The following is a 12,942-nucleotide window of genomic DNA, read 5'->3' as shown; positions in this document are numbered from 1 at the left end:
GAAAAGAACTAAATAATTATTTATGGCCTTAGGAGCAATCTGATATTGCTTGGATTGTATCTTATATGTTAGAATAATGTGTATTAGTTATATGGGCAACCATAAGAAAACATAGATCGGGATTAGATAAAAAAGAAATGTATAAAATATTGGATTAAAATAACACATTATCCCTAAGATATGCTCTTCTAATACTTTTGAATTAGTAGATTTAAAACTAAACATCCTGCCTACAGAGAAATCGGGGTGCCTATTTAGACCAGGGAACAAGCTTCTCAAATATTTCTTTCTTTTTCATCTGAATTAGGTCAGTTCATGAGTACCTAAGTGGAGAACCTTTTCAAGAATACTCAGACAGCATGTATTTTGACAGATTTCTCCAATGGAAATGGCTAGAAAGGTAAGTGGTATTACAGTGGATGCAATAAAAAAATTTAAATTAAAGGATATAATAAAAAAGATAAAAACCAATAAAGCAAAAAAGAAAAGAATAAAAAGAAAAATATTAAGTGCAGAAATTTGAAAAACTAAAAATATAATTAAAAAAAGAAAAAGAAATGTGTAAAGAAATAATTATAAACCATTTTAGAAATTTATATCTCTTAAAATACAACCAATGATCTCTTTTTACCATATCACATCTCTTTAACTATAAACAAATCTTTATTAAAGTTTTTTGTTCAATGCCAATGAACAAAAGTCCAGTAAAAGTTACCAGAGAAAACTGGTAAAATAAATTTATTTATTTATTTTAACCTTGATGAAATAAGCCAACTTTATATTTTCTATTTTTAACAATCTTGATTTTTAGTCCTTTCAAATTATGTCCCAGAACTTGGTTTTTTTTTTTCTTTGTCACAAAATTCTTCAAGGCTTTAACAAGTCTCCTTTGTAAATTTATTATAGGAAATTTATCCAGGTCACTTTTTTAGTTTGTTATTTGTATATCCCTTTTCATTATTAAGATATTAGGTGGCTCTTTTCTTTGCCCAGTGTAGCACCTTTTTCTATATCATTCTTTTAACCTGTCATTCTTTCAATCTTTCAGATCTTTCTCAATCTTGTACATAAAACTTGTTGTTCTTTCATAAGATGTTTTCAATCCAGTCTATCTATAGAGGCAGACATTCTTAAAATTAACTTCTAGATTGATTGTTCATAAATATCCTTCAATATGTCCAATGTTAAAATATTTGCTTCATTCTGTATTAGTAAGTCAAATTTAAACTTTCGTCTCCTTTAATTGTAATTATTAGTTCCTTCCAGTTCCCTCTAATATCTAACCTTCAATATGTCATCATATTTTAAGCAAATTCTAAATAAAAGTATTTTCCCACATGAAAGATTCTTATAATTAATTTCAAAACCTTATTTAAAATCCATCTGGATCCAAAATCAAAGTTTTAATGACTCCTTTGCTGTTTATTCCAAAAGAAAACACAATTAAATCCTTAAACATGCATTTAGAACTTCTTTTGCTAAGAACTGAAGAACATATTTCCAGTGCTGTAAAATATGTTGATTCAAAGTTTTCTAAAAAAGAAATTTCCTAAAATGATTAGAAAAGAAAGTATGTGATCCCTGTGTCCTTTTGAAGGCACTGGCTGTTTTTTTTAGCAAAAAGCTGACTATTCTAGAGCTCTAAAGAGTTTAAACCCTCTCAAGGCCATTGTCTTATTGTCTTCTCACAAGGACCACCTATCTATCTGGAGCACATATGGGCAAGCTCATGTCTTGTCCTTGTCTGAAGATGAATTAGCGGCTCTTCTTTGTGCTGTGTCTTGTCACTTTCACTTTTAACAGAGTTATTTTCAGTTTGCCATTTCTTCCCAAGAACTCTAGGGCAGTTCAGCCCTACATACTATGGAACATGAAAAAGAATGGTGCAAGACTGATGTAGATTTTTAATTATCGGATTGCAAAGTATCAAGAATATGTACTTTTTTTCCTGTTTAAAAAAAATGACTGCAGGAACTGCCTCTCCTCCTTGACACATCCTATGGCCGATGAGGAAAAAAAAGGAAGGTTCAGAGTGGTTGAAACTCAGTGATTTCCACACTAAATGATCTTTAACAAATAATTTGTGGATTGTGGAAAATGAAGGATTATGAAATACTCTCCCATGTTTCACTTTTAGAAAAACAGTTAATTTATTAAAAGGAGAGAGAAATAGCTCGAAAAACAAAATCCAGTGCAAAGGATGGCAACTGCTTGCCATGCCTTAACCCAGTTTCTTTAAAACTGAAGCTTAATAAAACATATTTTTTTCCTCTCCCAATTTTCTTTATTATTTCAGACAACCAGTAACAAAAAACACATTTAGGCAATACAGGGTATTAGGAAAAGGTGGCTTTGGAGAGGTGAGTGAACTTTTTGTTACAAACTCTATACCTGTAAGGGTAGCCAATTATTTTCTTCTGATAAATCTGACCTATTGAAGCATGAAATTGCATGATTTCATTCTTGCTGCATAAGAGTTCTTAAACTTGATTCATTGGGTGCGTGAGAGAATGATAGACATGGTCTTTTCTTTAAGTTTTGTAATGAATTATAGGTAGTCCTCAACTTATGACCACAATGGAGCTCAACATTGATGTGAGAATTTTGCTGAGTTTTGCCATCATGTTTATGACTTTTTCTTTAGCATCATTTGTATGACTTTTCTTGCCATGCTTGTTAAGTGAATCCCTGCAGTTGTTAAATTAGTAATGTGGTTGTTAAGTGAATCTGGATTCCCCATCGACTTTGCTTGTCAGAAGATCACAAAAAATGCTCACCTGACCCCAGGACACTGCAACTGTCATAAAGGTGAGTCAGTTGTCAAGCATCCAAATGGTGAACATGGAGATACCGCAGTAGTCATAAGGGTAAAAAATGGTCGTAAGTCACTTTTTTTTAGTGCCTTTGTAACTTCGAACTGTCACTAAGCAAACTGTTGTAAGTCGAAGACTATATGTACTGATATGTATATTTTGGATTCTGGTCTTAACTATTGAAAGTAAAGATGGAGTCTCTGTACTTAGTGGCTATACAGTAGATATAGTCACATTGTATCCTCCCAAGCTTTGGCTGGGTTCCCCAAAGATTTTTACCATAAAATATTATTAAATACACTAATACTGATGATATTAACTGTGTTTCATTATTATCAATACTATTTTTAGCATAGCAGCTTCCCGCCTATTTTTTTTGTCTTGGCCCTTGTCACTTTTAGAAATGTAGCACCCAGTATTGAAATCAATGGTAAGCAATCTTCTGTGCAAATATCCCTGATTTTGTTATGACCAAGGTTTCCTGAGACCGTAATTAAGCACACGCTTAGTTAAAACAACTCTTGTTTTATTTCAACGCTGGGAATTATGTTCATTCCCAGCCTGTAATGAGTCCCAAACAGTCCCTCGAGATAAGCACCCACCTTTCCGTCCTTTGCATTGCTGCCAACAACTAAAGTGCCAAATTAACTATAAAAAACCAACTAAAGCACAAAGTCCACACAGAGCTTCAAGGATTAATCTGAACAGAACAAACGACTTTGCTTCCTACAAAAGTTTCTTTACCTTTGCATGTCCTTTATACCTTATGGGAGGGGCAATCACCTCCAAGCCTTACTCCCAAGTCGCCCCTTTTGTCTCAGCTGCTCTTGCCTTCTAGCAGCTCTGCGCGCACACACACACACACACTGGGAACAGGCTCCCCTTGTTCTTCTGCCTCGCTGCTGCCAGACTCTGCGGGCTCTGGAGTCAGCACCCCATTCCCAGATGGTCCTGGTCCCATCTCTGCATCAGATGCGGGACCCTCGTCCAAGGCCTCTCCAGACTCCCGGACTGGTTCCCATTCTTCCCCACTGTCTGATTCCACTGCCGTCTGCACAGGCTGCCGGTGAATCACAACAGATTTACAGGGTATCCCAGCTTGATATTGTCATATGTATTATTTGTCTAAATTCAGAATATGGAAAACCAGACCTGTTACATTGGAAGGCTTCCTTTCGTCGTCCTACTAAATGTCTGTTTAGTCTCCAGTCAAAAGAATTTCATTAAAATCAAGTAGGGAAAAGAGATTGATTTGGCTCTGTTAGTTGATGGTTTGTCCTGCCTCTTTTTTTCCTACTGTAACTTTCTTCTTTTCAGGTATGCGCCTGCCAAGTACGAGCAACTGGGAAAATGTATGCATGCAAAAGATTAGAGAAAAAAAGAATAAAGAAGAGGAAAGGTGAATCCATGGCCCTAAATGAAAAGCAGATTCTAGAAAAAGTCAATAGTCAGTTTGTAGTAAGTATTGCCAAATTTGTAATGGCCATCAGCTCTCATTAACAGGTCCATCAGTGACTGGCACTTATAACAAAATGTATGCAGCTGTACTACTTCCAGGCTGCATTGTGACTTACATCAAGTTTCTGGGGCTGGCTCTGTATGAGTTCTTCGGTTATTACTTTTGCAATCGCAGTGGATTTTTATGTATCATTCACTGGAATTTGGCAGCACTGTGTGGTTCCAAAATAATTGTTTATGGAAAAAACGATGCTGCAAACTGCTCACTTTACAATGGAATGCATACTCCTATTAGCTCTCTACAAGACCCTACCAGAGTCCAAAACTCTAGAATCTGCCAAGCCTCTTTAATTAATTGTAGCTGCTGCTGCTTGAAGAATGTGTAGAAATAAATAAGACCATACTTAATGTTGAATCAGTAAACTTCCTAATTTTTTTCCTGAAGAACTAAACCTGCAGTACTGTGTGTAGTATCATCTTACACATTGTATGAAAATATCTGACTATGAGTGAAGGAAAATATACATGCCTGAGGATAATGTTGCAGGATCCAATCTGGATCGATCACTGGGACCAGGTTTAGTCTCCTGAGCTTTCGGACTTGTGCTGGAGCCCATTTTAAGAACTTCGTTGAGGAAGGGCTCCAGCACAAGTCCAAAAGCTCAGGAGACTAAACCTCTGATCCTGGTGATCGACCCAGATTGGATCCTGCAATATCTACCTGTGGTCTTTTGCAATATCTTGCCCTGTGGTCTTTTTTTTTTTTTTTTTTTAATAGCCAGGATTCTACGATCCCATTTCTTCTTCCTTTTAACTGATTGATGTCATGTCTTTTCTAACACAAAATGCTAGCTATGCATGAATTCTGGGCATGAATAATTTTCTTGAACTAAATCTATTGTTTAACAACCCTCCTTCCAGGTCAATCTAGCCTATGCCTATGAAACAAAGGACGCACTCTGCCTAGTTCTAACCATAATGAATGGGGGAGACCTGAAATTCCATATCTACAATATGGGAAACCCAGGCTTTGAAGAAGAAAGAGCTTTGTTTTATGCTGCAGAGATTCTTTGTGGCTTAGAAGACCTACACAGGGAAAACACTGTGTACAGGTAAATTTTCTTTCATGCTTTCAGAAATTCACATGCATTTGCAGCTTTAGAGAAATTCTTAAAATATTTCAGGTTTCTATACATAGGTATCAATATATAGGTACTTCTACAATAGTATAGTTCTCCTGCTTGAGTAGGAGGCTGGACTAAAAGACCTCCAACATCCTTTCCAGCTCATTCATTCTATAATTCTATAGTATGTTTCTCAGTACCTTTTTTTTAGTACCATTACACGAGAGAGAGAAATAATGCAACATAAGTACCACATCCAAATTAATTGGAACTTATAATTAGGGTTTAAGTGGCAAACCGTTAAAATTCTCTCCCACCAAAAGATGTGGCCTTGAGCGAACAGTTACTGCACAGTTTATCCTTACAAAACTAAATAAATTAATGGGTGCTGTTTCAAAAATATTCTAGATCAATCCTGAATCAAAAGTGAACAGAAAAAAAGAAACTCATGACAAAAGAGCACTTTTCTTTTGCGAAAATGGTCAATTTCTCTGGAAGAAGAATTTATTTACAACTGAGTACTGGGTTACAGGAATTATAATAATATATGGTTATGAAAATTGTCTTACTAAGAAAAAAACACGATAATAATCCTATGACACAGCTTTTAGAAATAATGATGGGGTAAAGATTGAATAACAATATATGAAAAATGATTTTCAACTATTTACATTGCAATTTAAAGTATGGGAAATACGTTTTTTCCCCTAATGGCAAGTGAGCTACAAAAGAAAAGAAAAAAAGAGGAAAATCAATCTTATTTCTCAGGCATTTTTTTCTGCACTTTCCTATCTCTAATCATATGCTAAGGTAAAATCTGCACAGGATTTTGCTGAGTCACTATATTTGAGGCACATAAGGAATGTCCATATTGGGATTGGAGTGTCTTCAGTACCTGGCTGAGAAATTGGCTAGGACTCATTACCTATGCCTTTACACTACAGAAATTGTGTTTCATTTGGAAGCTGAAACAAATATATTTTGGCTTAAAAATTCAGACAAACCATTCCAGAATATTTTGCTTGTTCCAGGTTTTGGCCATAAACAAATTCCAGAGGGGTCTTATGGGGTGAGTAGAGCAAGGATGATGCACCATCCTTCTCTCCCTTCCTCTGCCCCATGGCCTGGGTACTGGCCCATTTACCCAGTTTCCCAACAGTTTTATTCCTATCTTCTCTTAGCCACCATCTTGAATTCAAGTGGATTTCTGTCTCTCAGCTCTCCCAGTCAAAGAGATGCCACAGTCCAGCGTGGGCCATGTAATTTCCCTCTCTCTCCTTTCCTCCTGCTCCTCCTTCTAAGCTACAAGGCTTTATGGGCACTTCTCTTCTTTTCTTGGATATAAGAAGAGGTAGGGAAGGAGGGGTACTAGGAAAATTGGGAGAAGGGTGGAATTTTTGGGTGGTGGTAGACCACATATCGGTCCTCAAATTTTTCCAGTGCCTTTCTTTCCCTGTCCTCTGTAGTTGTAACCCACCCTTGAATTCAAGTACTTCCCAGCCTGCCTACTTTGTCCTCTGCAATCTTCCAGTTGCCTTTGTTTGTCTGTCCCTAACTCACTTTAGCAATGTTGCTTATGGCCTTGCTTTTTCCCCACTTTCCCCATCCCACAATACTTCTGCTTGGACCAGTCACATGTGGGGCAGGTGTCGTGTCTTGACACCTCTTCTGAATCTACGTCCAGACCAGAGGTCTCCAAACCTGACAACTTTAAGACTTGTGGACTTCAACTCCCAGAATTCTCCAGCTGGCTGAGAGTTGAAGTCCACAAGTTTTAAAAGTTGCCAAGTTTGGGGACCCCTGGTTCAGACAAAACATGCATGGTCTTTGGTCTTGATGTGAGCTAGCCAAAAGTGACTGTTCCATACATGAAATGCTCATTTCAGATATTATCAAATGATGAGGAATTGTTCCTGCTTCTTTATTTATGTAATGAAGGAGGGGTTGTTATTCATATCCTGCAAAATACTAGCACCGTAGGGATTATAATGTAAACAACCGTAACACTTTCTGATAAAATCTGCACTTCTGCAAAATTCTCTCTGCTTTATTCTTCACAGTTCTTTCTATCTCCATGTGATTTCCAATGCCTGTATACTGAGCCCAAGTGCTAAATACCATTTTGATGAGGAACCTATCTGTTATAGGGTCTTTTAAAGATAAATAAAATAAAGAGTCAAAGATCTAATAACTCTGCTTGAAATTAAGGGACAAATTATTTTGCTTTTTCATAAGAATAACTGAGTATGAGAGTAATTATTCATTTACAAGAGAAAGTTTATGGCATTCATTAGCTTACCCAAATGCAAGAATTGCTAAAAACCACTGTGCTATGTTGCTGTTGTTTTTTTAATAGTAACATCTTTGGCAATACTGATTTATATGTATTTATATCTGAACGGACAAGGTGATTTTACTACCTCACTTTTACCCAGGAAGCAATTTACTTAAATAAAATAATGCAAGTGAGTGTTAAGTAAGATAGTACACCTTCACAAATCATATCCCTAACATACGAAAATTATATTATTGTTCTAAGATTATGACACAAGAATTGTTTAGAATATAATTCAAGTTGCCCATCAGATGAATTTGCGATAGGAAGGGTCTTGAGACTCTCCTTTTCATTATTTTAGATTGTTCTCAGTAATGATTTAAGCTTTGTCACTACTTGGAAATAAACTTAATTATTTTTCCTCTTATTAATCACTGGGGAACTTTTATCTGTTCAGAATATATTATGTGCGCTATTTGTTATTATAAGCAAAGACACATGAACTAAGAATATTTTGGTTCTCTTCTTTTTGTTAGTTTAAATTCCTATTGACCTCACAAGATAAACTTCACAAGATAAACCAGTGCTAACAAGCCTCCTTTTTAAACAAATAACACTGAGAAAATATGTGAAGGGAATGAGGATGTAAAATGGATGGCTTTATTTTAAATACCACCAAAGGCTTATTCTTGGTGTTTAACACAAAGGCAATGTTGGATTAATGTGATAGAAGGCTATTCTCAACATACTTTTTCATCCTAATTTTAAATACTTCCTTGAAGCCCTAGAGGTCTTAATCTATTGCTTTCTCCCACATTGGCTGTAGATATTTAATACTAGAGTGGTCATTTTCAGGCATTGGATTCTGAAGAAAGGAAGAAATGTTTGCAACTCCACAAAACATAATGGCTGTGCTGTTTGAATATCTATCCATTCACTAGACCTATTAAAACAGATCTATTACATCAGTTTAGAATCTTGCAGAAGGCATACCATATCTGTGCAATCTTTTTTTAACAGACTATAACTTGTATATGAATTCATTCATGATGGACAGAGAAAGAGTAAGCTAGCTCCTTTCCTTCAATCACCCTATATTTCTGAAACAGAAATAGCTAATAGTTTCCATTGCAAATTCTCAGTTGCATAGAAATTGAGACATGGTTTTCATATAGATTATAGACAAATCAAACTCTGTAACTCAAGATTTCTCAGCCTTGGCAACTTTAACTCCCAGAATTCCTCTAGCCAGATATCTTAAATTTGCTAAGCTTGAGAAATGCTGTTCTGATGGCTGCCATAATGGCTAGCTAAAGAACACATACAAAATACCATATTTTTCAGAGTATAAGATGCTCTGGAGTATAAGACACACCTGGCTTTTGGGGAGGAAAAGAAGTAAAAAAAAATCTGCCTCTGCTGCCTAGCATCCATCCAGTATTCATCTGGCCCGTTCGCCACAGCCTGTTTATTCAGCTGTGGCCCATTCACCACCACCCATTCACAACTGCCACGGCCTATTCTAGAACAGCTGATCAGTGCTGCACCAATCTCCCTCTGCCACTACCGCAATATTCGCTGTATAAGATGCAGATATTTCCACCCACTTTTTTTGGGGGGGGGGGGAGCATCTTATACTCTGAAAAATACGGTACTCTGCATGATGTCCTCATTGGTCACATCCAGCTAAAGTAAATGGCTCAAGATTGTGGTAGACTGTAATTTTCATGTTGCTGCAAAACCATGTTTTTAATTGACTTTCTGAATTCTTTTGCTGAGTAAACTGACACCCTACTGCCTAAATGGTTGGAATGTACTTGTAATTTCCATTGTATCAAAGCAATTTCTACAGAAATAACAGCAGTGGTTGTTTTTTTTTTCCCCCCCAGAGATTTGAAGCCAGAAAATATCCTGTTAGATGATTATGGTAAGTCTGACAGCTTTAGGTAAAACATTTTTGTCTACAGTAAAATGGCTTATATATATAGCTGTCTGTACACAGCCAAATCATTCTCTGCAGTGGATAAGAGGCTAAGCAATAAACAACATTTAACTTTGGATAGAGAAAAGAATGGCACTTTTGCCCCCCACCCCCAAAAAGGAGAGATATCTTATGAAAAGAAGAGCATTTTTGGTTAATAGTAAGTAACAATGTTAAGAAAAGTTTATACAAAGGTTGTATTTTCTGTTATCCAACAATGAGGGTGACCAATTGTGTGTATCATTTCTCTGAAGATGGGTTTTGTACTTCTGGCCTTATGCCTGTAACAAACATTGCTACCTGGGTAAACAATGGGAATCGTGCCTTTGACCAATCAATATTATTACCAGTCTAAACAATGAGTCTAAACAACATAATATGGAGGTATTATTTTTTTTATGCTGTAATTCAAGGATGAAATATGGGTTGCCTGACTATTTTTTTAATTTCAAATGCTCCTCAGAGTTAACACCCACCCCCAACTCAATTACATTGAATTATTTGTTCTATTTATATCCGTACAGATTAATCCATCAGCTCAGCAACTTTCTGAATAGAGACATGAACAGCAAAATATATAGACTTTATCTGAATTACAGCTAGTTTGAAACTCATAAATAGTATCACTCTGTTAGTCCTTCATGCAAGGAAAAAATTCTCCTTGTCACAGGAGTGATCTGATCTTAGTGGAGAAGTGCAAGACTCCTAGTCTAATCCCCCGTTAAGAGACCTGTAAAACACGGGTGAATATATAACCAACAGATCTGAACTTTTTTCCCTCCCCACCCATCATGGCCCCACAGCTTTCTCTGACTGAGATTGCTGAAAATTGGTGGGATAGCTCCTCTGATTTTGAGACAGGTGTACAAGAAGCTGGTAATGTAAACATACTTCCATGTTACTAGCCATAATGTACTTTCAAAAACCAAAAATCCACCTTTTTCAAGTTTTCTTTTTTGAAAGCCAGGTGGAAAAAATGGTATAATCCCTGCCCATGTGTGTGACATATCACTCTAGCTTTGGATTTTGTCCCTTCCAAAGTAGCCAAATTTACTTAAATACAGCCTGTAGCCATCGAAAAGTTACCCATCTCTGCAGGAACAGGTAAGGTACGAGGCCTGGAAAATCTGTTAGTCCAAGTCAACAAAACAGCCAAAGTGGAAAACAATCTGACGAAATAGCACTTGGCCAAAATATTTAATTGCTTATCATTTTTTGCTGTGGAGAATGGCAATCTTAGAAGGGGGAAGCATGAAAACATAATGAAAATGCTCATTGTAATTTGAATTGGTTAGTTGGTGTGCTCTGTGGGGCAGTAATCTTATATTACAGGAAGGCAAATCGTAGTGGATTCTTAGGAAATAGTCCCTAACGGTTTGACAGCCAAGCAATATGAGCAACCATATTTTAAATATGCTTGGATTCCTTTCACCAAGCAAGGAATTACATTAAATGATTCCTATCAACCCCACCTAGGATTCCTTTTTCCCCTCTCATTGAAAGGAATAAAATAACATAAAATCTTGATTGCACTTCCAATGCAATTTTATTTTTCAACCAAGTTTTTCTTTTCTGGATGGAATTCTCTGGCGTAGCATCCTTTCAAGGGGATTTTAAAGAAATTAAACACATTAAAAGGTGTTTTTTTAATATTTAGTGCATATCAAGATTAACATTATTGAAATTCTCCCTGCTGTCTAAGATGATCTCATGTTCAGGCTTGTACTTTTATCTGAAAGCAGAGGAACATTTGACCTGCCCTAGTATCAGGCAGTTTCCTTGATCAATTTTTCAGATGAGTTTCTCCAAAGAACTGGTATTATTTTTCTTCCTGCAATGGTTATATTTGTTTTGATAATGTATTTAATAGCAAAATGATTGTTTTATACAGATTCATGCCTGTGCTAAACAAAATTTCACCTCCACTTTAGGCCACATCAGAATATCTGATTTGGGTTTAGCTGTTAAAATTCCTGAGGGTGACTCCATCCGTGGACGAGTAGGAACAGTTGGTTATATGGGTGAGTGGTCTGAAATAGTCTGTTGTTTTCAATTTTGAAGACTATTATTTCAACTCTGCAATGTAAAAGAAAAAACAAATGCTGTTCATGCATGATAAGCAGTTACAATTCAGCGTGACTGAACAGATGGCTAAATCTCTGATATGAAGGATCACTTGATCAAGACACTGTTCTCTGTACGTTCTCTCCTAATTGCTTGAGTGCAAAGGCAGCATCTCCCAAATTGGGTTTATGCGACACTCAACACTGTTAAAAGTTAAAAATATATTTATTTAATAAGAACAATGCATGAAATAAGGAATTGTGTAGGATTGTCAGTAAACATGGCATCCATGAATGGCCTTTGGAAGAACAAGATAGCACTCATCTAATGAACCATTTGAATATTATCCAGCATTTAGAGTTTCTGAGGTATCATTGTCAGCACCCCCGTTGTTTTAAAATTGTGTCCTAGATACTTTCATGGCTTAATTCCTCACCCTCCACCCTCCAATAGCTATAGTTGTCAATGTATGCTTTGTACCAAAGTCCACATTGTAATTGACTGCAGAGGAAAACATTTAATATAGGAATTGTGAAAAATTTTAAGTAGTTTTTTTCATTCTTGATAGTTTTAATTAATTTCTCTAAGGTGACATGTAAAATAGGGTCCATTGATTTGCTGGCATGTATTATTTATTTATAAATCTTAGTAAATATTAAACCTCATGCTTCAGAGTACTTTAAAAGAGAAAGATGGAAATGAGATTGTTGCAAATAAATGGCACTAAGATTTCAACTTAGATCAAAGATGGGCAATTGAGATTGTTTCCTGGGTTTTGTGCACTCTTTTTTTATAGTCCCTGAAGCCCCCTCCCACTACACTACCAAATACTGGGGATGCCGTTACAAGGTGGGCAACACAAAATTGTCATGATCACTTGAGGGCATGATATGATTTAAACAAACTAGTTAAATTTACATCATTCACATAATAACATAGTGACATCTGTGAAATCGTTGTGGCTTGTACCAGATTCCAGTGTGGAAGAAAACTAATTTCATACCACATATAGTAATGTGACGTGTGTGATTAAAAAAAGCTAATTACATATAGACTGTTGTTAGGGTTAAGCTTATGTGGTACCCATATTATCCTTTACAGATCCTTGAAAAAATTCATTTTGGTATTTTCTGAAGGGGCAAAGTAAAGTAGTTGGAATGATTCAGATTACCACCTGATAGGTATCTTTGTATATTGCACAATATAGATTATCACAGGGTGAACGGT

General features: G+C 36.1%; 1 protein-coding gene across 2 annotated transcripts in view; it reads left to right on the top strand.

The window, feature by feature from the left end:
- Window positions 1–12,942, top strand: part of GRK5 (G protein-coupled receptor kinase 5) — a 163,590-nt gene that overhangs the window by 129,896 nt on the left and 20,752 nt on the right. For both annotated transcript variants that reach the window (XM_026669832.2, XM_087964447.1), the window contains 6 exons: window positions 308–400; window positions 2,297–2,360; window positions 4,131–4,271; window positions 5,193–5,383; window positions 9,560–9,597; window positions 11,583–11,672. In XM_026669832.2, coding sequence (XP_026525617.1) covers window positions 308–400; window positions 2,297–2,360; window positions 4,131–4,271; window positions 5,193–5,383; window positions 9,560–9,597; window positions 11,583–11,672 — 617 coding nt within the window. The remainder of the gene's footprint in view (window positions 1–307; window positions 401–2,296; window positions 2,361–4,130; window positions 4,272–5,192; window positions 5,384–9,559; window positions 9,598–11,582; window positions 11,673–12,942) is intronic.

Source organism: Notechis scutatus, chromosome 4 (genome assembly GCF_049901735.1).
Source record: "Notechis scutatus isolate UNSWTSFEM ecotype Mainland chromosome 4, rNotScu1.2, whole genome shotgun sequence".
NCBI lineage: Eukaryota > Metazoa > Chordata > Lepidosauria > Squamata > Elapidae > Notechis > Notechis scutatus.
Note: the sequence above shows the minus strand (reverse complement) of the source record. Positions and strands in the feature narration are given on the sequence as shown.